This window comes from Dendrobium catenatum, unplaced genomic scaffold (assembly GCF_001605985.2).
Source record: "Dendrobium catenatum unplaced genomic scaffold, ASM160598v2 fragScaff_scaffold_134, whole genome shotgun sequence".
Classification (NCBI taxonomy): Eukaryota; Viridiplantae; Streptophyta; class Magnoliopsida; order Asparagales; family Orchidaceae; genus Dendrobium; species Dendrobium catenatum.
The window spans coordinates 1,419,003-1,445,915 of record NW_021318596.1 but is presented as its reverse complement, the minus strand read 5'-3'; the positions used below and the strand labels follow the sequence as shown (position 1 = coordinate 1,445,915).

General features: G+C 33.3%; 1 protein-coding gene across 4 annotated transcripts in view; it reads right to left on the bottom strand.

The window, feature by feature from the left end:
• LOC110111410 (vacuolar sorting protein 18) overlaps nucleotides 1–26,913 on the bottom strand; it is a 69,221-nt gene that overhangs the window by 8,218 nt on the left and 34,090 nt on the right. For 3 of the 4 annotated variants that reach the window (XR_003702978.1, XM_028700603.1, XM_020843274.2), the window contains exons 15-18: nucleotides 11,964–12,026; nucleotides 11,559–11,689; nucleotides 9,518–9,623; nucleotides 3,080–3,268 (exon numbers count right to left, since the gene is read on the bottom strand). Coding sequence is in view for 3 of the 4 variants with exons in the window: in XM_028700603.1 (XP_028556436.1) it covers nucleotides 3,080–3,268; nucleotides 9,518–9,623; nucleotides 11,559–11,689; nucleotides 11,964–12,026 (489 nt within the window). In the remaining variant the exon portion in view is untranslated. Of the gene's footprint in view, nucleotides 1–1,661; nucleotides 2,982–3,079; nucleotides 3,269–9,517; nucleotides 9,624–11,558; nucleotides 11,690–11,963; nucleotides 12,027–26,913 lie in introns of those variants that run through there. The other variant, XM_028700595.1, reaches the window with a different exon arrangement.

The following is a 26,913-nucleotide window of genomic DNA, read 5'->3' as shown; positions in this document are numbered from 1 at the left end:
AATTTTATGTTAACAATTTCATTGATTTATAATTTCAAGTTAATGTGTTTCAGTAAAGTATTACACAAACTGATGTAATATGACAAACGGAAAAGACAAAATATAAATAACATGAATATAATAAGACATCAAAAATAAAGACTCTGAATCAGGGCCGTCGATCGACGCCTCCGGCGATGGTACACGTGTCGGAATCTGATGCCCTCATCACAAACACCACTAAGACAATCTGATTTTCTCATTTTCAGGACTTAACAATTATAGCTTGAGGTGGTCCACTAGTTTAGCACTTAGGTGAGTCAAGTTACTGTAGTACAGCACTAAGTATTCCACTACTAATAAAATATTCATTCAGCCATCCACTATCTTTTTGCATGCAACCGTAGATAAGAAATCCAATGGCTAGGAATTGTTTGAGCGTAGGTATAAGCTATATCAGGTAAGTTTTTCTTCCAGCAAGCTTTTTTTCCTCAGTAAACTGTGTTTAGCTGGACTATGTGGTGAAGTTTCAGTGGAGAGTAGGGAGCCGATACAAGGTAGGCTGTGGGATGAAATCCAGCTGCTGTTGGAGGAAAATTATGGGGGAATAATTGGAGTTATTGCTTGCTGTGAGAATGGGAGGCTATTTTTAGTGGAATACATTGCAAAGGAATTAACCGTGAAGAGTGGATTAGAGGAGAAAGAGGAAATAAAGGTGAATTATTCTTATTTCTTTATTACGTTATGTTGTCCTGCAAATTCTTTGGATATTGATCAGGTTGCTAAAGGAGTTTATACCACAATTGTATTTTTAGGATTGTTATTTGGTGGATGAAGAAAACAGAATCTGGTTGCAAGGTAAGTTGCTAAAGAAGATGAATGATTTTATTAAAACTATTGGCAAACTAAATCATAGAAAATTTGGAATGGAAGAAATGTGAATCGTGTAGGTAATTTACAAACGAAAAAGGGTACGAGGTGCTGAATTCGAGGAGCCAACTCGGCAAGGGGGTAAGAAATGCAATGTAATCTAATCAAATGCATGTGTCATTTTTGAGTTGTATAACTGCATGTCATTAAAACTGAAGGGTAAAAAGTCAGTGAGATAACTTTTATCTGTTAATGCATACAGTCAAACAGTCAGGTATGAATGACCCCATATAAATTTTTGCTTATCATGCAATATTATATGATCTTATAAATGTTTTCCTACATGTTGTTATTTACTATGTACATATTGTTTTCATGCAACAATATAGTCAATAGAATATTCATATAGAAGCATGAAACATGACAACACAAGTATAGGATCTTAAAGCAAGACTTAATGAATATTAAATATTAAATTAGGAAAAGTTTGTTATGAAATGATATGACACCTGCTATGTAGGTCGAGGCAAAAGGGACCTCTATGAAATTCGAGGCAAAAGAGACCTCTATGAAAGTCGAGGCAAAAGGGACCTCTATGAAAGTCGAGGCAAAAGGGACCCGAATGAGGCAAAAGGGACCTCTGAAAATGCTAAATATGATTTTTTTATGTTTTGCAATTTATTTCATAGTTGATTCGAGTAAGATTTCAATTACGCTAATTCTATAAATCTTACAAATTATTTCTTTTTAAATTGCATAACTTTATGAGCTTTATAGCTTACCATATTTTTATTCTGGCCATTGTTACAGGAAAGGGCAAGGATAAAGAAGAAGTTGAATAGCTTCAGGTCACTTTTAAAAACTTTATGCTTTGTGCTGTAACTGGTATATAAGTCTACAACAGAGGTATGTAGCCTGTTTATTACTGTAACGTTTTGGAGTTAGTAGGGCTCTGTAATTATTCCGGGATGAATAAAATCTGATATTTTGGGATACTTCCTTATATTGAGGAATAAACTAAATGAGGATTGAATATATAGATTAATGATGATGAGTTTTAATTTCATGATTGTTGTTGTTATGTTACACCCTACATTTCAGGGGGGTGATTTGGGGTGTGACACCATCTGACACTAAAAAATACTTGGAATAATGGCATGTCTTCCACCTTCAGACAATACTTGGATATCATGTGATCATCTTTTCATCCACCCACCAACCTCTTAAGGAGTAATTGGCCTTTCATTCTTTGAAAGCGAGTTGATCTTGCCCCAAAAGAGTCAATGGTGACCATCAAATTGATACCAAAAATCTGCATCAATAGTCAGCTTTGCAGCTTAATCTTTTTCATTTGAATCCTTGAGTTTTTTCTTCCGTTGTTATGTAAAAAGACAACCTTTTTAAAGACTTGTAAATTTTCACTCCAACTATTATGAATAGATCTTATATACTAAAGATTGAGGATGAGAAAATGACTTTGAGAGTCCTTGCCATCCATTAACCTTCTGCATCTCCCAAAGGGCTTTTTGCAGGCATGCCCCTCCCTTGAATGTTTCACAAGCTATGTGAGATAGCAAGTTACCACACTCCAAGTCAAAACTCTGACATTTCTCTCAATTGTTCCGTCTAACATTACTTCGTTGTTTTTGTTGTTTTACCTTCTTTAGGCCAACATCATCTATTTCTCTAAGCCAAAGCCCTGCAATTGCTGTTCACCATTCTTCAAAAAATTCAGTTACTAAAGAGAAATACCATTTAACCAAAAGATTCAGTCGACAAAAGAACAATAACATAACCTCTGCCCATCCATATGCTACTTCTGTGAATCAATTATTATTTCTCAATGAGGAACTAACTAAATGATTTCGCCCTCTTAAATAACCACAAGGATGGTTTGTTGCAACAAGATAAATTTTGAAACAGGATGAAATTATGCCCGAAAAATATAACAATAAGTTCACAAATAATTTAGATGCAAACTGGGAGTAGAAAACAAGTAGTTGGAGTACAAGGTCATAGAGGCTCATCAAAAACTTAATAAGCAGGAGAGTAAAGAAGAAATGAGCACATTGTAAAACTATCTTTATTTCACCCAAACAAATTAGCCGATAAACTTCAATTAACAAAACTACCTGCACAAATTCATTTCAAAAGAACAACATCAAGTTCAATTTGATGAAAACAAGAAACCATACATGAACAAAAAAAAATATTCATCAGCGTACTTCACCTGCAAAGCAAGAGCTACAGCTTCTTCATGCATGGACATCATACTATAGATATGAACACAAGCACGCATCCTTTTTTCCTTTAGGCATAGACGTAATGCATACTTGGGATCGTAGAAAAACTCAGGCCCATCAACTTGCCCCTTGCCAAACTTGCATTGCAAAAATCGCAAAAGTGCACTGTCATCTTCCTGTTAAAAATTTTGTCAGATGTAAATCGAAATGAAGTACCATAGTTGAAGCTTAAAGCAAAGAATTATCTATTTTGAAAAAAAAAATGATAGTTTGTCGTATGATAATCGCATGTTAAGTCGAAGCTATATATGATTTCAAAAAGTATATAAAATGACATAAGAAAAAGATATTAAAGAATATTAAACATGTTAAAATAAATCTACTAGTTCAGAATAAGGAAGAAAGACGTAAAGTGAAAGATGTTTGTATTAAACAAACCTCTTATAAAAGAAATACTCAAGATTTTCCTTCTATAATGCTGCCAATCTATGATAAAACATATCAACAAAAAACTGATGAGTTCATGCTAACAACTTCAAGTTTTTGATAAGTACTTAAAACTCACTTTATTCTGAGATTGAGTCATAATGATGACAAGTAAAACTTATATCTCTTAGAAGAAGTTCTTAGGGCAATGATGTGGGTGTGCACTATTATCACGTCACACCAGGTGAGGCTTAGAGAAGCAGTTTTAACTAGATTTTTCACACAAGAGCATGGAAAAGCAACCTACCTGCAATGTTATGTTTGACGTGTTTGTTAGGAGAATTATACGCCTGTACTATAATACTTAGAATTTTAAAAAATGCATTCCCAAGATATCCCCTTTTATCATACATCCATAAAGTGGCAGAGCCAGCAAGTTTGGTGGGGATGCTAACATTTTTTTTTTCATTCGAGCTTGGCTTCAACATGGAAAATTTTGAAAAAAATTTGTTGCATTTATTATTCTAAAAAATAAAATATTACTTATAACATAATAAAAAAAACTTAAAGTTAAATAAGAAATATATATTCCCTAAAAAAGATAAGCTTTTACAGGAGCAGAGAGATTTTGCATTAGTGAAAATCAACAATAGAAATATAGAAAAGAAGTTTTTACAAGGAGGATATTTTCATGTAATATATATATAAAAGCTGATGTACTGTGTGGCTGCTCCATCATTTCTGTATAATAAAAAAAACAATAGGCAGGAGTCAGGAAATGGTGGAAAAGGCTTTTAAGATCTCTATGGAATAATAAAAAAAAATGTAGACGAGGCAAGAGCAGGAGATGGGAGCAACCAGGAGCGGGGAGGGATAAGGAGATAGCCATAAATAAGAATATTGATAAGAGAGGTTTTTTAGTTTTGTAAGGGGGGCACCCCTCTTAATCCGTCCCAGGATTCATAAAACATCAAGCCTATTTTCACTAAATTCTAAATTTAATTTCAAGCATTTATATATATAAGTGTGTATAAGTTATAAGCGTAATATATATAAATTAAATAGTTTTTAGAAATCAGAACATTATTAAAATGCCTTTAATTAGTCTCTAATCTACTGTAGCTAAATCAGACATTTAAAACTAAATTAATTGCACATCACTGGCTTTTACTTACATAAGCATGAAAGGGGCTGATAGCCGTGAGGGCTGCGAGCTGGAGCTGCTACAGCTATTGCTGGGAAAATTATCAGAAATCGGTAAGTAGAGAAGGAAAGTAAGGGAAGAAAAAAAAGGAGATTTGGGAGAGGGAAAGGAAATTTTTGGGTTGAATGAGGAGTTCAATTGAGGTAAATTTGCATATAGCCTGATTTTTTTATTGAATTCATGTATAAATGATCAAATGTATTCTTTAGGTTGTATATAAGAGGAAAAGAAGTTGGAACTAGAGCTGCCCACTGGCTGTCCTGCATCCTAGAACCTTGCTAGTTGCTGTCCAGAAGCTCCAGATTACTGTCCAACAGCATAAGGAAGGCTTGTGGTTGCTGTCCACTCATTCTCCACCATTCAAACGACCTTACCGGAGGGCGTATCCCTCTTGTCTTTGGGTAAACTCAACATCAGATTCTCTATCTTCATAGTTACATCCTTGCTTGTGGTTATTATTAAATTCATGACGATAATGTTAATACATCTCCGCTAAAGCCTAGTATTTAGAAGAGTTGTGTGAGGGACCCTTCATAGACTAATCTTATTGTTAGTATTGGAATTCTTGTTGAAACCACTCATGTATGCAACGTAAGATTTAGTTGATTAATTAATGATCTCAATCTCTCGCATGTGCTTAGACCTAAGCTAGTTTACCACCTTATCATTTCCATTTTGTCGTCTATCATCAAGACAAAGCTTATAATTATTGTGTTCTAAAATGTAAGCGTGCAAACTTTCTTAGTTTAATCATCCATGCTTGTACGTTCTACATCAATTATTCTTCATATTAATCATATTATAAGTTTAATTACTTGTTCACCTGTAAATTTGGATAAAATGATAAGCAATACATGCTGCAATATGATATTCCAGGTGTACGTTATGAACATCTAAATGTTACATATTTATGTTGTGAACATCTAAATGCAAATGAGAAGGTTAAGGAGGAAAGTTGTATTATGGGGGATAGGCCTGCACAAGTAAAAGAGAAAGACCTGACGAAATAAGCCTTAGAAATCGTACAAAAGGTACCTTATACACTCTCTTCTAAAAAATTAGAAATTTGGATCCAACCATGAAGCGATGAGCTGTAAGTTTGCAAGAGCCTACAGTCATCATATGACTTGCCTAAAGTATTAGAAAGTAAACAAAAAAGGAAATGTGAAAAGTTAAAGAATACATACAGTGATTAGCATCGTTATACATTAATTTCTCATACAACTTATGATTCTTATAGAAATCCCAAGTTACTTATAATTGATTGCAAATTTTATGTTTCTTATTTTTTGTACTATAATTGTGTATTTCATTGAGCTTTAGCTCATTAGCAGTGATTTTACTATAGGAAAAGTGAATGAGCTAATGTGTCACTAGGCAGGAGGTTGACTGCATTTTTGTGTACTTACATTTTGGTTGCGCATAAAAGCTATAATAAGAAGCTGTACAGTCAGACTTTTAGATATGTAAACTTTATTTGAAAGTTTAGTAAAGCTCTATATTCAATTTAATGTGTTTTGAATATGCTTCCAATTATGAAATATTGAGATAGAATCCTACGACCGGAAAAAATGTATTGTGTTGGAATAGTCTGGATAGACTATTTCCTACTCGATCTTGACAGAACTAGGTCAGAGTGGTGTTAGAAAGAAATATGTCTATTCATACTCTCCTTCTCTGTTACACTCCATGTTAACTTAAGGGGAGTTAAAATAGGATGTGAAATGTGCACCCAAATTTATTTTCAATAACCTTATTTTAATAAATGCTACTGGCACAATATCTTGTAAATTATTATAAACACTATATCCTCATATACTACAAACAATTCTCCACGTTGTTATTTCTACAACACCCATTTTAGATGTTAGAACATCTTTGATGCCCAACGCTCAAATTCATACAAAATAACCAGCAGCTTTATAAAGTAGTGATGCGGGCAAAAAATATAGGGGACCCTATATCTTTTGATCACAAAAGACAAACAGACTTCCTAACTAAAAGAAGACACAAAATACCTCAAAAAGAAGAGGTAACTTAAATAAGACTAAGCAGCGGAAATTAAAACTACAAACGATGATTTCAACAACTTAAACTCTTACAAATGACTCCAAATAAAATAAAACGACACCCTAAAGTTGCTTCACTTAGAGAAGAAGGATACAGGTGGAGCGGCACTTGCAGAGAGACGAAAGAGGTTAGAAGCCCGAGAAGAAAGGTTGGAAAGAGCCCGCAGGATTTCCAAAGCAAACCCGCAGGTTAAAGCTTCCAAAAATAACTTATCATTCAACTAACTTTCAAACATAAACAATCCCCCATATATATAGGTATGAAAGGAAATACAAAGAGACACATTACATTAACTAACACAAGAACCTAAACATCACAATATTAAAACACCTAAAAATAAATCCCAAGCCAAGAAACCGAAGAGGTAGCCGCGGGAGCCAAGGAGGCCGAGCGGGAACCAAGGGGGCATGGCCACGGAAAGAGCCCAGGCACGAGAAACCAGCAGTCGGCCGGAATCCAAGGGGGCAAATGCAATGAAACCATGGAGGAAACCAAGGAGTTATGCATGGTAATACTAAACAAATAACTTGGGATTCCAAAAGCCCATTTTGAAAACCCAAGAGACAACTTTAAGACATTAAAACTTAAAAATACATTTAATAAAAAGATAACTATGAGCTAAAATCATAGCTAATAATAAGCTAACCCTTAGTTCAATAAGTGAACTAAAGACTAGCTCATAAATGAGCTAAAATTTCAGCTCAATTTTGATTGAGCATATAGACTCAAGGGAAACCAAAATTCATATTATTTTAGACATGGGTTGACCCCCCCCCCCCTTTGTCTACATCAGACTTCCCTTCTTGCGAATTCAGCTCCTGATGAATTGGTTGATGATTCCCTTGAGGCGGTGCATATTGTTCATCGAGCTCCTTGAGTTTTTCACCAAACCTTTTCAGAATTTCTTCTTGCTCCTTCTCGAATTGCTGTTGTAGATATCTTTTGTACTTCTCGAATTTTTGATCACATAGGAGCATGTGATACTGAAGCTTGTACAGTCGATATTGAAGTGGGTCAGTAGAATCTCCTTCTGTAGGTAACCATCTGTCCAATGGAGGTGGGACATCAGGATTATGTTGAACGCTTTCTTCCATGAATGAAGCCATATTTTTGGTATTGAATAAAGCGATCAACATAATCCTGATGTCCCACCTCCATTGGACAGATGGTTACCTACAGAAGGAGATTCTACTGACCCACTTCAATATCGACTGTACAAGCTTCAGTATCACATGTTCCTATGTGATCAAAAATTCGACAAGTACAAAAGATATCTACAACAACAATTCGAGAAGGAGCAAGAAGAAATTCTGAAAAGGTTTGGTGAAAAACTCAAGGAGCTCGATGAACAATATGCACCGCCTCAAGGGAATCATCAACCAATTCATCAGGAGCTGAATCATGCCCCCTTGGTTCCCGCTCGGCCTCCTTGGCTCCCGCGGCTACCTCTTCGGTTTCTTGGCTTGGGATTTATTTTTAGGTGTTTTAATATTGTGATGTTTAGGTTCTTGTGTTAGTTAATGTAATGTGTCTCTTTGTATTCCCTTTCAGACCTATATATATGGGGGATTGTTTATGTTTGAAAGTTAGTTGAATGATAAGTTATTTTTGGAAGCTTTAACCTGCGGGTTTGCTTTGGAAATCCTGCGGGCTATTTTCACCCTTCTTTCTCATCCCCTCCAGAAATCCTGTGGGCTCTTTCCAACCTTTCTTCTCGGGCTTCTAACCTCTTTTGTCTCTCCGCAAGTGTCACTCCACCTGTATCCTTCTTCTCTAAGTGAAGCAACTTTAGGGTGTCTTTGAGATCGAGTCGAGTTTGTGTTTTTAACTTCTTTTTATTTCTTAATTTGAAATGTAAGAGTTTGTTCGTCCCTTTTCTCGTCCTTAGTCATTTTCGTCGGTAGAAGTCCGTCGTGTCTTTTGTGATCAAGAGATATAGGATCCCCTATATTTTTTGGTCGCATCAAGTAGGAATGAAATGAAAAGGGAAACAAAAATCAAGTCCTCGATGGTTGTAGTTGCTTCTGATCGCAATAAGTTAGGGTGCTTGGAAAGTGATAATTGACAAATATTTTTCAATTAACAACTGAGTTAAATGCTGATAGATAAGGAGTAGGTTTTGCAGCTTAAGAGACAGCAAAAAGATCAGCAAGATGACAGGAAACGTCAAACATAGATAGAATACATAAAAATTGGATATTGTAAAGCTTGCAATGAAACGAACTCATCTACACCCAACTTTAGCAATAGATAGTAGCCATTATAGATCAAACCTAAACAAAAGAAAGGATGGATAGTAATATTTATAGATTGCGGAAGAAAGCTTCCATGTTTTAGCAATTATGTGGACGACATACACCACAAATTAGTAATTTATAAAACAAAATTGGCTTCCCTAATAGCATAAATAAGGAGATATTATCAATTTAGAAAACTTGGACTCAGATAAAGTTATCAAATTATCTACTTGTATAAATAGTTATTTTAAATAAAGATACGCAATGGGTGAGTGTTGATGATCCTTTTGAAGGAAACAGGAAAAAGGATTGAAGTCTAGGACACCAAAATAGAACCTGGCTAAAGGCAGTTTTGACTACTAGACAGTCCACTAAAGAGGGTCAGATAATGTGGAAACATGCTAGATAAGCAAAATAAAGATGCATGGTAGGAATAAAGAAATAGCAGATGCACCACATAGAAATTGAAAAGTAAATTATAACAGAACCTGTTTTGCATACAAGGAAAGCAGTAAGTTGTGGATTCCAGGATCTTCATTATGCAAATGATGGACAGAGTATTCCAAATACTTGATCACCTCATGTGTTTCATTTCTAGAACAAGAAAAAAGAGGGTTAACATTCATTATCACCAACAAGTAAATAAAAAAAAAGAAACTAAGGTCAATATCAGTGAAAGGCAAGTACGAACCTTGTTACAAGTGATCGGAAACACTATCATTAAATCAGTGGAAACAAACATGTCATTCTTTGGTTACTCTACTTTTTCTAAAAACTTGATTTTTAAAGATGCATACTCTATTACTCACCAATGGAATTCATTTTTTTATGACTCACTTCACATGAGGCACCACCAACCAAGTGAGTGGCATATATATAATGCAGTCATACGTTTAGTATATATTACATGTTCAATAATTGATATTTTTTGTCTTATCCTATAAAACTTTTTCACAATGTAGGACAATAGCTATTAGTACAACTAAAATATAATAGCAAAGAATACACAAGTTATGAGCACTTCAATCAACAGAATAACCACTTTGTCGAATGCTTCACACATAAGCGAACAACAGAATTATTTATAATAGATATATACAGAAAATGAATGTTCCTTTAACTAGAAGCATAAATCCTCTAGGTATTTAAATAATTAATACAACGAGATTTTTAACCTTTTAAATTTTAAATATTACAGTTAATGGCGTGAAATCATTTTATCATAAATTCTCCATACTTAATGCAACTAGGATTAAAATTTCATAAAGTTTGGTTAGTGGATTGCTTAGTGCAAAAATCCTAATTTGATCCTTAAAAATAGGCTAGGGATTATTCTTAGCCATTGGATTAAAAAAAAAAAGATTAAAACAAAAGATACATATTAGGCAATGGAGGGTGAGAAACAAACAATGACCATACAACCAAGTTAAAGTGCGGATAAATAAGATGTTTGGATGTGTATAGAACTAGGAGAAAAGTAAGAGAAATAAATGCTAAAAAGGACAAAAAGCGTAGGGGATTCATGAAGATGGGTAAGAAAAACTAGAGTTTGAGGATTTTGGGATGTAGAGCAGAGAGAGGAAAAATGCCTCAATAAAGCAGATATCAAATGAACTTGAAAGGAATAGAAAGGAGTATAGGGTAGATCAAAATAAGATGGCTAGATGTGCAAAAAAAAAAAAGATAAATAAAACTTAGCACGTTATCTAGGACTCATTAATAGACAAGAAGAACTCAATAAAAGGCAGGCTCCAGATAGTGGTGATAAACATAATGCATCAACGTAAAGAAGACCCATAGAGCTTCACACTTTGATCAACTAAAGAATTGACAAATAGCCTAAATTAAACAGTAGTCTAACAATAATTATTGCTATTATAACGGTAATCATAGTGTAGCATAACTCTAGTCATGAGTGATGCAAGTCAACCCTGTCAGCACCATTGCCTGAAACAACTTTAGACTCGACATGATTAGTTATTGCATGCATTGTTTATGTCATATCATGAGAGAGGATATACTTAACATTCAGACAAATAACTCTGTTAAAAAAAAAAAATTTCTCAGCAAGTTTTCTTTTATTTCATCATCGAAGAGATCCATATAAGGGGAGTAGGCCTACAAGGCGGCAGCTTAGGACCATTTAGATAAATAAAGCCAACAAGACATTTGTCTACATGCCTACTGTATCTGCTCTCATGATAAGACACATAATCATAACACGTGCAAGCTAATCATGTTGAATTTGGAGTCGAATTGAGGAACGATGTCGACAAGTCGATGTTGACATCGAGTTTGACTCAATGAGTTAATGATTGCTGTGGCCACAATTCCAGGTTCAAATGCAACGTATATCCAGTCAACACATTCATTTTTGGTAAGCTAAGGCCACCACACAATTACTACAGTGAAAAGAATATAGAGATGCAAACCAAACTACAGAACTGAAATGATAATTCAACATCCTAGTAAGGGCATCAGCACAAATGGTTAAATGCTACAACAAGAAATTGAAAGAAGGTAGCATACTTGGCATGTGGTTCACTTGTGTATCGCATCATTGCAGGTATTAACTTCCTTGGATTCAGCTTGTTTGTAGTCATCCATGATTCAACAGTCTCGTAGGCATCAAGCATGATTAGATCAGGGGCAAATTTGTACTACAACAAAAATGAAAGTTGATCATTCAAAAAATTAATGAGACTATCATTATTATATAAGAGTCCCACACACGACCCTTACTAATGATGAACAGAGTTATTAATGATGAACAGAGAGCTCACATGTAATTCACATATGAGTTTGCATATGAATGTGTATAATATATGTTTATGTATGTTCTAAAGAGTGGAAGTGGTTAAGGTATCAACAGAGCAATTTGCCAATTTCTAATGTGAACAAAACGCAATTTAAATTCATGTATGAGGATAGTACCTGAAGATCAACATGCACGTTAGGTCTCCGAAGTACCTCAAGTGCTTTCTTTGTTTCCCCTTGCTAAATCAATTCAATAAAAAAGATATCAGTAAAATCTGGCCACATAATGTTAATAATTAAACTTCAAATGTTATGCAGGAAACTCTATGGGGAAGATCAAGTAAGCTAGTCAAATAATTACTTATTATTTGTGCAATCAATTAGCTGTATTTTGCATGATACGGATTTTAATTGCTATTTGAGTAGCGGAGATGAAGTATACAAGCTGAATTTTAAGAAAGCCGGTCGTGAGCCAGACTTGAGTACAGCCCAACTCTGGAACTAGATGTGTGATTAGCAGCATGGCCCAGCCCAGTTGATTCTAAGGAAGAAAAAGCCAACTCTAAATGAAATGAAATAAAGTGTACACTTATGGACAAATGAACAACAGCATAATCAAGCAAGACATTTTCTTTATCTAGATTTTATTGTGCTTGGTCAAGGCCAGGTTCGAGTCCACTTTAGCTTTCTATTCAGCTCTAAGCAAGGTTCATGTCAAAATATTTATAAGTTTCAGATTTGCATCACAAATTAACATTCCATCATACTAACAGGCATATCAACTGCCAAGGCCAGCCTACCTTTTGGCATTTGTTGACATTACAAATTTCACTGCCACCTGATACATGCGTGAGTTTAAATTCACATGGCGAGCATAACTTTTGACATGCTAAGCGCTCACTTAGTAGCACGTTAGAGGAGATGAGAAGTGTCAAGTGAGAACTAGGAAAAGTGTGACCACTTCGAATATTTATTTGAAAACAAAATTGAATGTATATTCTGATGCGGCCATCGGTACGAAGATTTGGAGCATCTATCACAGGAGGCGTCGCAAATCGACGGCTATCATTTAAACCTTCTATTATGATTTATTTTTCTGAATTTTAGTTCTAAATTAATATATTTCCTGTTTTACCCCTAGGATAGTTTGTTTGAGTGTTATGGCCCAAGGGGCAATTTTCTAATTTCAAATTTTCTTATATTGGGGCCTATAAATAAGGGCCTTAAGCTATTGTAATGGATGGTTATTGATAATGAAAAGTTTTATGTTCTTGTTGATCTCTTAGTGAGTTCATGAGAGGAGAAGCCCGAGGAGGGTAACTTGCAATACCCGTCAATTTTTGGAAGAGTCCGAGGTTCGCGGTTCTTACGATCTCTTTGTGAGTTCGTTATTTATCTCTATCTTTCTCATATATTCTTGTTCATCTCCTTCCTCCTCTCTTCATCCACCCAAGTATTCCCCCTAGCTCCACCTCCTCAACCCACGGCCGACACTCCACCCAACCCCTCATACCGCCGGCCCAAGCTCTAGCCGCCGGCCACCTTCCACCTCCTTCTCCCCATTGAAATCCTTGCCTAATTTGGGTAATTTAATCTTTGGACAGATTTTCGAAATTCAAATCCAACGAATTTGAATTTGAAATCTTTCCTAATTTGTCATTCTATTTTTTGAAAGTTCTTAAATCAATTCTTTTGAATTTCAAATTCAATTGGATTTGTTTAATTACTTTCCTAATCCTAAATTTACAGCTATGCAAGCATGACACCTCATCCCCACATTCCCTCTTGCCCATTAATGCCGCCGGCCCCCTTGTTTGGCCTCCCTCCCAACTCCCCTTTGCTATTAAACATTTCCTAATATAGTTTTTATAATTTAGGTAATGCAATTAAAGGCAAATTTTGAAATTATTGCCTAAATTAGAAATCCTAATTTTGGGAACTGTCCAAGTCATAGCTTTTGAATTTTAAATTAATTTGGGATGAGATCTTTCTTCCCAAATTTAATTTATTAATTTGGGCAAGCATTAATTACCATATTAAAATCCCACCCTCACGTTGGAAATATTTCCAAAACCTGGCCCATATCTAACCGCCGCCTCCTAGCAGCTTTGCTGAGTTTTACTTCTCCAAATCCCCTCTAACTCTCTTACAGGTGATGTTTCCCTGCTCTCTAAGTCTGCTGCCATAATTTCCTGTAGGCTCTAATTTCCTTCCTGAAACTAGATCTTGGATTTAGGAAATCAGAATCCCAGCTCCTCAATCCCGCTGGCCTTCCCCTCTGTCACATGTATCTCCCCTCCCTCTCATATTTCCTCTCTACCTTTAACACCTATTGTTCACAGTCATACTATTATCCCTTCCGATCCCTCCTCCCAACATTGAGAGCAAGTTTTCTTCTCATATTTTGAGAAGAAAACCTGAGCTATTTCAGGTTTCCTGAAAGCCAATTTTCTTCTCAGCAAGAACCGTGGAGTGGATTTTTTTTCTTCTTAGCCTTTCTCTTCTCCATTAAGGCTAGGCTTCTCTTTCAAACTTCTCTAGACCCTTATCTACTGGAACCTGAGAATTTTTCTCAGGTTTTGAATAAAAACCTGAAGAAAATTTTCAGATTTTGTGAGACGTTTGGAGTTTGTCCATCATCTATAGCAAAGCGCATTTTCGTTTTACATCATATTCTTCCCTAGAAGAGGAAATAAGATTCTCAGCCACTTAAGTTTAGCCTTGAAACAAAAATAAACAACATATTTGAAAAATGCTTTTTTTCTTCAGATATGATATAGAATAATATATCATCTCAAAAGATATAAATGATATTGTTCAATGGATTCGAAAACAAAAATAAAATTTACAAAAAAAAGTCAACATTCTAGATATGTTCACTATCTAATGTCAATAAGAGTTTATTTTATTATAGAGTACAATTCCCAAATAAAAGCAAGCTCTTATAGTTAATTATATCTCATGAGAAGTAATCTTTCAAGAATACTCTCGACTAATATAGTGACAAATATTTTCATGATTTCAAAGTTAGAAAAATGATGTTTTGTTTTAAATTTCAAATGAGAATAGTTCAATTTGGAAAAAATTATTTACAAGAGATCAAAGGAAGAAGAGTAAAGAGCATTGAATTATGATAAGCTCAGAAGTACTCTAAATTATCATATGTTGGACTTTACCGTTCTCAAGATTTGAATTCATTGTTTGAATTGTTCATTTTATTAGAAAATTGTATCTTAAATTTCATCAGCACAATATTGGGAAAATGCTCAAGAGGCGGGGACTTACAATATAGCCAATGAGTACCTATCAATGTTAGATCTTAAAACTAAGATGAGAACTACATACTACTATACAACTAGTAACTAGAACTTAACTCTAAAAAAAATGCAAGCCGCTTAAAACTTTCCACAAAAGGTTTAAGCATGCATAACTCTACTGAACTTTCAATCCTAGATAAAAAAACCAACTAAACTCATCTAATCACTTTAAAACCATGATGTCAAAATAGATATGCAATATACGTTAGGCTAAGGCTAATTTTATTTTAGGAATTGAAACTTGCAACCTAACCGTTAAAGCTAAACAAACGATCATGAAGGATATGCCGCATGCATATGATTATAGCTAACAAAATATATTATTTTTGGACCTAAAAGGCTTACTATTTTGTTTGAATTTTTAAGTGTCATTTCTATTTAATTTTATTATTTTTGTTCCTTTTTTTTCTTTTCTTTTTTTTACTTTGTTCCTAAAAAACGCCTGTTCTCAAAATAAACTCAAATTTATCCTAAAACCAAGAAAGCTTTGATTTCAATTTTGCATACAACACATTCCAATTTTGGTTGTTGCACATATGAAGATCTTGGATTTGTAAAAAGTTTTTGTTTTATGTACAATTATTTTGGTTGACTGACATGATTTAAAGAAAATATTCTAATGAAATAAAATGGTGAACAGTGTATAACAAATAACAAAACAAAATACATAAAAAAACAATCAACCATAGAAGGCCTAAGGCTGGTGTCCCATCAAGCACCTAATATATGTTCAGCTATAAGGGTTTCACTTTAATATTAATTTGGTGTTTCACCTTTGATTTAAAATTGCTCAATCAAATCTAGAGGCGGTTTCAATTTCAGTTCTTATTAATTTATAGCTTTTTATATGAAGTTGAAGGTTTAAAGTTTCATTTTTATTTTAATGTTTTAAAACATATTTTCAAGTTGCAACATTCACCATAAGGTGAACTTTGTCATCTAAAACATCATATACATAATAAGGTGTACACCTCACCACAGGGGTGAGATAACACTTTACAGTGTCCAAAAAGTAATCAAGTGCCCAAAAAGTAATCAAGTGCCCTTTATAATTTCTAATTATTTAAGCTTTTAATTTAAGGTTTTGTAAAAGAAAATTTAATTTTAAGTTTGATGATATTTCAAATGATTTAATTTATTATTCTCTATAATTTTATGAATTCATAAAAATTATTTGATATTTTTATTTTGTAATGTAATTTTTAATGAACATTTAAATGTTTAGGTTGTTTAATTATTATTTGCAAGGTTATTAAAACCAGGCCGGCCGGCCAGTTCGGTCGGTCGAACCAAGAACCGGCTGGCCAGCCGATTTGATCGAAATAGAGAACAGGATAGAATCGAACCGGAGTTGAATCGTCCGAACCGACAAACCGATTTTTCAAAAACTGCCCGATTTGATCATCAGTTAATATTAACCGTCAAATGATATGATAGCGATCCAAATCCATCTAAAATAACCAAAATACCATAAGCATCCCTCATTCACTCGTTTCGTTTGTGGCTTCGTGCGAAGTTCGAAAGCTACTAGGGTTCCTCTCCGATCGGCATTTCTATATTTCTTACTACATTTGTGAGACGAGCGACTACAATCCTCCAGCGAAGGTCTTCCCAACACAAGTTTTCTGTCATTCGTTCATCTCCGCTCAACGCACGATTCACCGGTAGTATACGGGTATACCATAAACTCTATTTTTGCTTTTGAATTTTTTTTTTAAATGATTCAGTAGAAGATATAATGCATATAGATATGATCATTTCATTTTGTTTAGCAGTAGAGAATCTGGTTTGGACTCGTCAGATGCTTCTTGTTTACAATTACAGAAGCTTTCACCACTGAATGGAGATTGTGGTTTAACCAAGACACCAAATAAAGTAAGAACTACATAATTGCAACACTTTTTAGTTTTTTCATAACTTTAGGTCATCTTTAATTTAACAAATGAGGAAGAAGAAAGTGGGAAATATAGATTTTACATCATGTCAAGAAACAATTATACTTACATGAATAGAATGCATGAAAATATGAAAATAAAAGAGTTGCCTATTAACATGTTTCAGCAACATTAGAAAAAATGAAACTCTAGCGGAAACATGTTAAAGTAAAATTAAAAAAAAAAAAAAAAAAAAAAAAAAAAAAAAAAATTTTTTCACAAAACAGGGGAAAAAAAAAAAAAAAAAAAAAGTTAAAGCAAAATTGTTTGACCTAACAAGGGCTAAATATACACTGAAATGTGAAATCTTAACGCCTTAACCAAACCTAATTATTCCCTGACAAGATTTGAGTTTATAGGGTTCAAACCACAATGAAATCTCAAACTCATTTAGTAACACAACTAAATTATCGTAACTAAACACAAAGCTATCAGTGCAATAAAAATTTATTTGTTTTCCTTTCAATCAAATCAAATAGAGTCAAAGTTCAATTAAATATTAAAAAAAAAGAGCCCGATATCAAATACAAACAAAACTATATTAATAATTTTGATAGCCAACTGGAATCATGAATTAAAGTTTAAAAAAATTCCAAGATTTAGAACAAGTGCCTTAGCATCTAAGGAAGATGCATATAATATCTAGTTTATTCCATGTCATGAGTTGACAAAAAGTTTGCTAGACAGTTCATTATCATATTTTATTTTTAAATCATCATCTATTTTCATTTAAATTCATAATTCATGTGAAGTTCATAAAATTTTAATGATTGCATTTAGTTGATTATATGAGAATGGAAGCACCTAGAACTCCGAGTGCAGCTTCTAGCTATAGTGAATGTGAGAAAGAAGACATTGCGTGTAATCATTTCACTGAGATTAAAGGAGCTGAAGAGAAGAGGCAATTTAAATGTTTGCATTGTGCTACTGTATACAAGAGAGGAGGAATAAATAGAATGAAATAACATCTAGCAAGAGTTAAGGGGAACATAGCTGTCTGCAAGAAGGTTCCACATGATATTCGATATCAAATGCAAGAGAACTTGAAAGAGATTTCAAAAAGAAAACAAGTACAGGAGGAGTTGGACAATACACCATTTCCTGTATATGCTGAAGTAGAGGAAGGAAGAGATTCTTCTTCTCTACCTAAATGGCTAAATCACAATCCTTCGAGGCACATTTATCAGAACTTCTATAAAGGAAAAAAGAAAGCTTATTGAAATAGATACTTTCTTTGTTCCAAGAATAAAACTAAGTTCTCAAACTTCAATTAAAAATGTCTTAGCATCTAAGGAAGCAGTTCACCGTACATAAATAGCTATATAAAGATGATTTTTCGATTGTTGCATCTCTTTCAATGCCTTAAATTCACATCTATGGATGTTATAGTTGCTATAGGTCATGGTTACAAGCTCCCCTCTTACAACAACATGAGAGTTAACTTACTAAAGGATTGTAAAGAGGAGTGTCGGTTACTCATTGATAGCTACAAAAATACTTGGAAGGACACAGACTGTACTCTCATGTCAAATATATGGATTGATGATAGAAGCATAATATTAAACGTAATGTATCTTTTTTTCAAATCAGTGGATGCTTCAGATATCATTAAGGATGCTACAAATTTGTGCTCCTTATTTACAAAATTTGTTGAGTGGGTTGTAATAACCCGAACCAAGGTAGACCAAGAAGCTTGGTGCCGATTCGATTACCTAGAATCGCAAGAGCTGAAGCATTCCATCGATTTGAAGAAGAAAGGAAGGGATAACATTTCGTTTCTGCGAGAACAACGAAGAAGACACTCGGATCGTGTCTATTGTGGAACCCGAACAGTCCGAAAGTTGTAGAGCTAGCTATCGCGGGTTCGAGTCATACAGGTCGAACATAAAGGGGCGTCACTGGCTACGTCTCTATAAATTAGAGAAGAGAGGGAGGAGCGAGAGAGAGAGAGAGAGAGAGAGAGAGAGAGAGAGAGAGGGAGTCTAATCGGGCGAACGACCGAAAGAGAGCGAACGTTCGCGGGTGAAGGACTAGGGCAAGCAAGCATGAAGAAGATAAGTGAATTTTTTTGTATATGTTAAATTTAAATTAAGAGAGTCAATTTAGAAAATTAAAATTTTAAATATAAATTTAATGTATATATTATTAAAATTTTAATAAAAGATAATTATAAGAAAATTTTATAGAGATATTAAATTTAAAATTTATATTATAATTATTTATTATTTATTTTAGAAATTTAAAATATCCGTTAGAGAATAGTAATGATTAGATTATGATTTTCATTAAATTGATCAATGAAAAAATTATATATAAAGAGTAAATTTTATAAATTGATGTAAGATTATATATATATTAAAATAGAAATAAATGAGAATATTTAGTTAAGAGACATATCATAAATAAACTAAAATATAAATTTAATTTAGAAATTTTTAATAATTAAATAAAAAAATTCATCTAAAAATAGGAGAGTAATTTTTTTTTAGTGATTTAAAATTTAATGATAAAATAAGCACTTTGATACCTAGAATCAAGGTGAGTAATCATTATTTTACAATAATAATTTTGCTCTCTCTAAAATTATATATATCGAAAAATAGAATAATTTTTTTATTACATATTTATTGCAAGCTAGATCATGATGTGCCTTTCTCATATGCAATGATTGGTCATATTGAGTCAAAATTACATTGTTGTGGTTCATATTATCATATAAAGTTGATGAATACTATTTGCATGAAAGGATTAGATAGATATGCTTGCATATACATGTTGACTTATGAAACACACCCCCTTATAGTACTGGTTGTGGACACAATGTACCTATGCACGTAAATAAAAAAGGAGTACCTACATTTGTACTAAATTAGACCGTGGCTTCCATGATAGTTGTATTACTTATGAGAAATGAGAAAGATATAAATAAATATATGATATATATGACTTACACATAACATTGAAGGTCTTGATAAATGATATGATTAAATGTAATTATTTTATGATATGAAATAACAAATTGATCAGGCAATATTGTTTCAATTTTCTTGAGTTACTGAAGTTTAGAAGTATGTTTTATTCACTAAGCTGCAGTTTACTTTTAGTTGCTCAAACAATTTCAGGTATAATTTAATATAATCAAAATGAATATAAGATGTGAAAATGTGTAACGTAGACCTGGCATACTAAAAGAAAGGTATTTAAATGATTTTATTCAATTTGTTTCAAATTTGAGGTTTTAGTAACTCTTTCTGTTTATTAGAAATAGCCAATTTTAAATTGAAAATTTAGTCGACTATCCGACAGATTATTTCCACCTCGTTAATTCGAGCCTTCCGGCCGAGTCGTGACAGGGCACGGCCAGAAAATGTTGTTTAGCTTGTCAATGGTAATGCTGCTAACTACAAGAAAATATGAGAGCAATTAAATGAAAGATTCAACAATATCTACTGGTAGCATTGTGTAAAACCCCTTAAGTAAAAGAAGCTAAACTTTTAAACATCGAGGTCCATTTTGGTGTAATGGCTGAAATTTTCGTAAGAACCTCCGTAGTTAAACGTACTCATCTTGGAGCAATTCTGAAATCGGTGACCTATTGGGAAGTTACACCAACAGGATAAAACTGTTAGGCTCTTAAGCAAAAGCGAACAATATATTGAAAGTTAAGAGTTTAGGCTGTTATAAATGGTATCAAAGAAATACACCAGCCGGAAGTTGAAAACTAAGTGCCATACAAGATAAAGTGTTACATCAAGGGCGTCACCACTTGAACCCTATAAGAGACAAACTGCTACATGACGGGAGTCACCACTTGAATTTGTAAGGACCATCTCTATAATCCTATTTGTCTGGTGGATGATTTTAGGATAAAGATGCTGACTAGGACATCACTTAATTAGGAGAGATTGTGAAACCTATTAAGTAAAAAAACTAAACTCTTAAACATCGATGCACCTTTTGGTGTAATGTTTGAAATTTTCCTAAGAAACTCCGTAGTTAAGCGTGCTCATCCTAAAACAATTCTTAGATGGATGACCTATTGGGAAGTTACACGAACAAGACAAAACCATAAAGTTCTTAGGTCAAAGCGAACAATATCTCGATAGTTAAGTGTTTAGGCTGTTACACCTTGTGCTGCATATTATTTGAATTTAATTTTAAAAGATTACGGCAACATTCCTCTCATAGAGGACCTAATAAGGAAAGCATCCAATGTGATAATTTTTGCTTATAATCATATTTATGTACTTGCATGGCTTAGAAAAAGGCCAGGTTGGAAGGAGATTGTACGTCCAAGTGCCACACGATTTGCAACAACTTTCATAACTTTGAAGAGTGATTGTGAGCATAAACATAACCTCAAAGCATTAATTATTAGCAAGTTCTTTACATATTCAAAGATATCTAAAACTTGTAAGGGGAAAGAAGCAGCTATAATAATCTTATATTTGAAATTTTGGAATGATTGCCTAACAATTTCGAAGATAGCAAGTTCCTTGAAATATTAAATGATGGAATAATAGAGCACGGAAGGAAGTAAAAGCCATGTTTAGAAATATTAAAAGATTATATAAGTCATTCACTAGTATAGTTAAAAGAGGATGAGATACTCAATTGAGATAGAGCATCCATGCAGCAGTATACTTTCTGAATCCTCAATATCAGTACAACAAGGAGAGTTACTGTCACAAGCCATATTTTATGCATTATCTTGTTGAACTACTTGGAAATAAGAACATCTGCCCTAAGCCCACACTTGCAATGAATGAGGTCAAATTATTTTGTAATGGCTTAGAAAGTTATGGAAAATTAATTGCTCTAACAATGACAAAAGAAATGCAACCCGGCAATTATCTTTTTAATGTAATTGCTTAGAATTTTTTTAACATATATGCATATCTACTAAACTCTCTAATATCGCATTATGTAGATGAGTGATGGAAGATGTTTGGATCAAGTGCTTCCAACTTACAGAAAGTAGCTATAAGAATTCTAAGTCAAACATTGTCATCATAAGGTTGCGAAAAAAATTGGAGTGTTTTTGAACAAATTCATTCAATGAGACAATCATTTGGAGCATCAACAACTGAACGACCAAATATATATTCGGTATAACCTAAATTTAAAAATAGGTATGATCTTATTAAAATAAAATAATGTGTGTCAATATATCATACTATATGTATGTACAAATGTCATTAAAGTTATTGTTTCATTCTTTAGGTTTTAACTTTAAAAAAGAAGTTATGATCTTCTGGACTATATTTGTGTTGAAATGGTAGATTTCTAAGTGTTTGGTGATGAATCACCACTAGATCATGACTTAAAGGAGTTGGAAACTGAGATATATGAAGAAGATGTAATGCCAGTTGTTGAAGCAGGTATAAAATCCACTCGGCCTACACATGGTAAGTTAATGAAATATGAATATATCATTTAAATAAAATAAAAAATAAAATCTTACTTTATATTTCTAATTTGTTGGTGAAGCTGAACTAGAAAATGAAGGAGATGGAGGTGACATAATTGGCTTCAATGATTTAGGTGCATTTGTGGCTGCAGATTTTGGTGAAACGAGATGTGGAAACTCAACTTATAAGGATAGCTTTCATGATGCAAATTTAGGAGATATTTGATTTTTCTTTTGTGAAATTATTAAAACTATTGAACTAAGAAAGAAAAACATTATTAACTTCATATATGTATTATGAATGTGTAGTCTTTTTTCTTATCAGTTAGTGTAAAGTGTCATAATCTTGCTATAATGTTTTGCTTATTTACATCATATTATATACACAATTATGATGAGTATCTTTTATTTATTTTATTTTTAGAGCTTCACTAATTGGAGATAGAAAGTATAAGATCTAAAAAAAATCATTTCATTTTTAACAGTTTTACATGCTAGAGAAAAAGAACTGAAAATGGTATGCACTCCTCAATGCCCAACGCATAAAATAGGCTCGACAATAGGTCTGCACTCTGCATTCCTCCCCCAATGCAATGTTGTTTGGTCATCCTGTCCGGGAACTGGGTGCCGCGGGATGGCCGGTCCACCTCGTGCTGGAACTTGGAGCCGCAAGGTGTGTATGTTGGTGTTGCTGTTATAGTTACTCTCAATTTATCAGATTAGTTATAAATCCTGCTTAAGTAATTTGTGAAGTATTTGTTTATGTTTTATAGACTTAACTGATCCACCTTTGTGTTATTTGTTATTTACTTATTTGTTTATGTTTTGTAGAGTTAGTTATTGCATTATTAGTTTGTTTGAGTTGTCACATATGCTTAATGAATGTCAAAATAGTATCATAGGAATCATATGATATTAAATGCTTATGGAGTTGAAGCTAATTTTATTAATTTTTAATAAAATTATTATTTATTAACTCATCCGGTTTGACCCGATTCGACTCCGGTTCAACCAGTCAAACCGTGAACATTTCCTTCGTCCGATTCGTTGTCCGGTCTAGTTTCCACAACCTTGATTCTTTGATTAAACCTATAGTTTGTTAACTTTATTTTTAAGATTAAATGATGTACAAAAAAATTGAAATATTTTTTTTTTTGAAGTTAAGGACAACTGCAAAAACATTCCATAAAATTTTGAAATTAATTAGAATTATTCTGACTTTTTCTAATTTTCTTAATTGTTTAATGATAAGAATTTAATTTACTAATTAGATAAGCCTAAAAATTATGAGAAAATTTTAGAGATCAAAGGAACTTCTCATAAAAATTTGAACTCATTTGAATTTTATTTCAATTTTTTAAGATTTTTCTATTATTTAATAGTCTCATTTTTATTTTATTATTAAATGAATTTTAAATTTGATGAAATTTATCACAAGAGTTGTATCTGATCCCATGAGCATCTCATAAAATTTGAATTCACTTGGATGTGTTGATCTACAATGATCTATTTCATTTAATAGTATATTTTCTCACCATATTTATCTAAAAGGGTTTTCTAACTTTAAAATCTAAGAAATTTGAATCTCACTATTTCTGGATATCATCAAGACCCCCAAAAAAATCAATTTATATTTTTAGGATTTTTTTTTAATGTTAATGATTTTACAAAAATCAAAGCCAATTAAGGGATCTTATTAACCTTTGAATTGAGGTTCGAGATTTGAACTTCCAAATGAACTCTAACTTCATGAAATCTAATTCACAATTAAAGAGTGACTTGGAGAACATTTTGAAGTCATTTGGAGTTTTTTATAATGTATTATTATTTATTATTCTTTAAATTTTAGTAAGGTGTGTTTGCTGTTCACAAATACATTCAAATTAAATTTTCCTCAGATTTTATGATTCATTATGAGTTCAATGCACTTTTCCTTATATTTTTAAGATTTCATGAATTTTATAAGTTAAAATGCATATTATAGGATTTTTCTTTATAGTGAAACTCCATCTAAAAGAACTCCATGTTCATGAAATTTAAACCACAAACTTCTCAGGGTCAATAGATCAATCTCTAAAAATTTGAGCTCTTTGGAGTTATTATTGATTTTTAATATTTTAATGAAGTTAAATTAGATTAATCTTAGAAAATTAGGAAACCTTTTTTTTTTAAATCGAAAGGATATAAAATCATCTTTTCTTTTATTCTATTTTTTGTTAAGGTTCTACGAAAATTCATTTTAGCGTGATTCTACTGTTTGCTGGTCATATATATATTCTTAAAATAAAATACAAACATTCTTACAAAATATAAAATTTAACCTAAAAACTAATGTATACATACATTACATATTACCAATATTTCCAAATGCTAACATGTAAAAGTAGGAATGTGGGTAATGCATTTGCTTGGGTTTGTGTTTTATTACATTAGTACATAAACCATTAAAAGTAATTAAGTTGCCTTTTAGCCAGAACGTGGTCACTTGGATGGAACGTAACTGTGATTTAGAAAACCAAAACAATCAAGGCTAAGGCAATTTTGGCGGAACCAGAAGTTTCACTTCAACTTTTGGCTTATCAAAAACTTTCACGCATCATCACCATCAAACTATTTGGTTTTACAATACCTATAATATTAAATTTTAAATCCAGCTATGTGTTTAAAATTCATAAAACGAAAGACAAGGAATTAAATAAACAATTTTTACATCTAGTTATATAACTTCTATTTTTACGTAATGTAAGAAGCAAAAGTATACATAACCATGAGTTGTGCTATTGCGTGCTCGTGTAATGAAAGTAGTGCAAAAACCAAAAATTCCATGGAGCTAAAATAGGCATCTAATACCGAAGGCAAACTTTAGCTTGGTGCCAATGAGTTGTTCATACGACATTATTCTTAGGCTTCCAAACAGATAGCAAGGGCATAAATCCCGTTATAAAAAAGGCATAAGCCCAGCAGCGCTGGTCATATGATGGGATAGCGAAGGAAAATAGGTTAGTGATCTAATCAAATGCAAAGCATTTTTGTTTTTAGGAAAGGAAGCAGCTAAACAACGAAAACATTAGCAGAAAATGACCCAGTTATTACTTGAAACGGGATTAAAATGGACAATACAAAACAAAATAAGCATAAACAATTCAATGGACTCCACTTTGGATCAGTACCAGGAACTGAAGCTAATTCTTTTCGCTGTTGAGTTTTCAGTTTAGACTTTCACGAACTTCAGCAGAATTATAACAACAAAAACACACAAAATAAAATTTTGAATCTGAGTATTATATGCTATTACGAATGAGATGTATTTTGTTTTCAATGACTGAATCAAATCATTTCAGAAGAAATTCTAAACCTTGGTTCTTTTACTTAGAAATAAACAGTTTTTAGAAGTGAATATGATGGGGACATCATATTTCGACACGTGTACCATCGCCGACGGCGCAGATCGACGGCTACGATCCAGAGCCTCTACTTCTGAGTTATTTACAGCTTATGTCATGTGTACTTTTTTTAGTTTTCCTAGTTTGCCCCTGAGGGCATTATTCTACTTATGTAGCCCCGAGAGCGTTTATGTCTTTCATTTTCTTTTAGTTTGAGCCCCTTATATGAGGCATGATGCATTGTAAGTTGAGTAGTTTTTGATGAAATAAAAAGTTATCTTCCTTTGTTCTCTTTGTGAGTGCATCCCCCATGATCTCTTCATGAGTTCATAGGGAAAACTAGATCTCTCCGTGAGTTCTAGGATTCGTTCAATATTATAGTGTGGAGATAGAGCATTTTAAGGAGACTCGAGGTGAGGGAGGTTAAACCAAAGCTCTCAGATTTTTACATTTTTTTTCTGTTTTCCCCTGATTCCGCCGACCCCTGTTCCGCCGACCCCTCTAAATCCTCCCCACCGCCGGCTTGCCTTGCCCTCCCGCCGACCGGCTGGAAGCCTACTGCCGACCCCTCCTCCAAACCACCTCCCGCCGACCACCTGCCGCCTCCCCACCACCGGCGTCCAGAGCCCCATGCCACCGGCCCTTCCTTTTGAATTCCCTGGTTATTTTGAAATTCAACCATGAATAACTTGCCTAATTAAGACTCTTAAATTTAGGAGCTAATTAAGGGAGTTATTATTGCTAAAATTCAAAATTCCCTCTCAATTGGCACTAAATTGGGAGTTACATGATTTGATTAAAAATCTGAAACTTAAATTCAGATTTTAATTAAGGATTGTGGTCCCCTCCCATTAACAAAATCTGCCATCTCTCTCCTCCATACATGGCCGGCCATACACCCCTTTTTTATTTCTCTTTTAATTTTCTTAATACACCATTAACCTTCCCCCTCATCTTAATTCCCAAATTCAAATTCTGAAATTGAAATTAAGAATCCGCCAATTTCGGAAATCTTAATTAAATCTCAGATTTTTATTTTCCCCTTTCCCCCAAAGCTCCACCCGCCCTAGCCAACCCGTGACC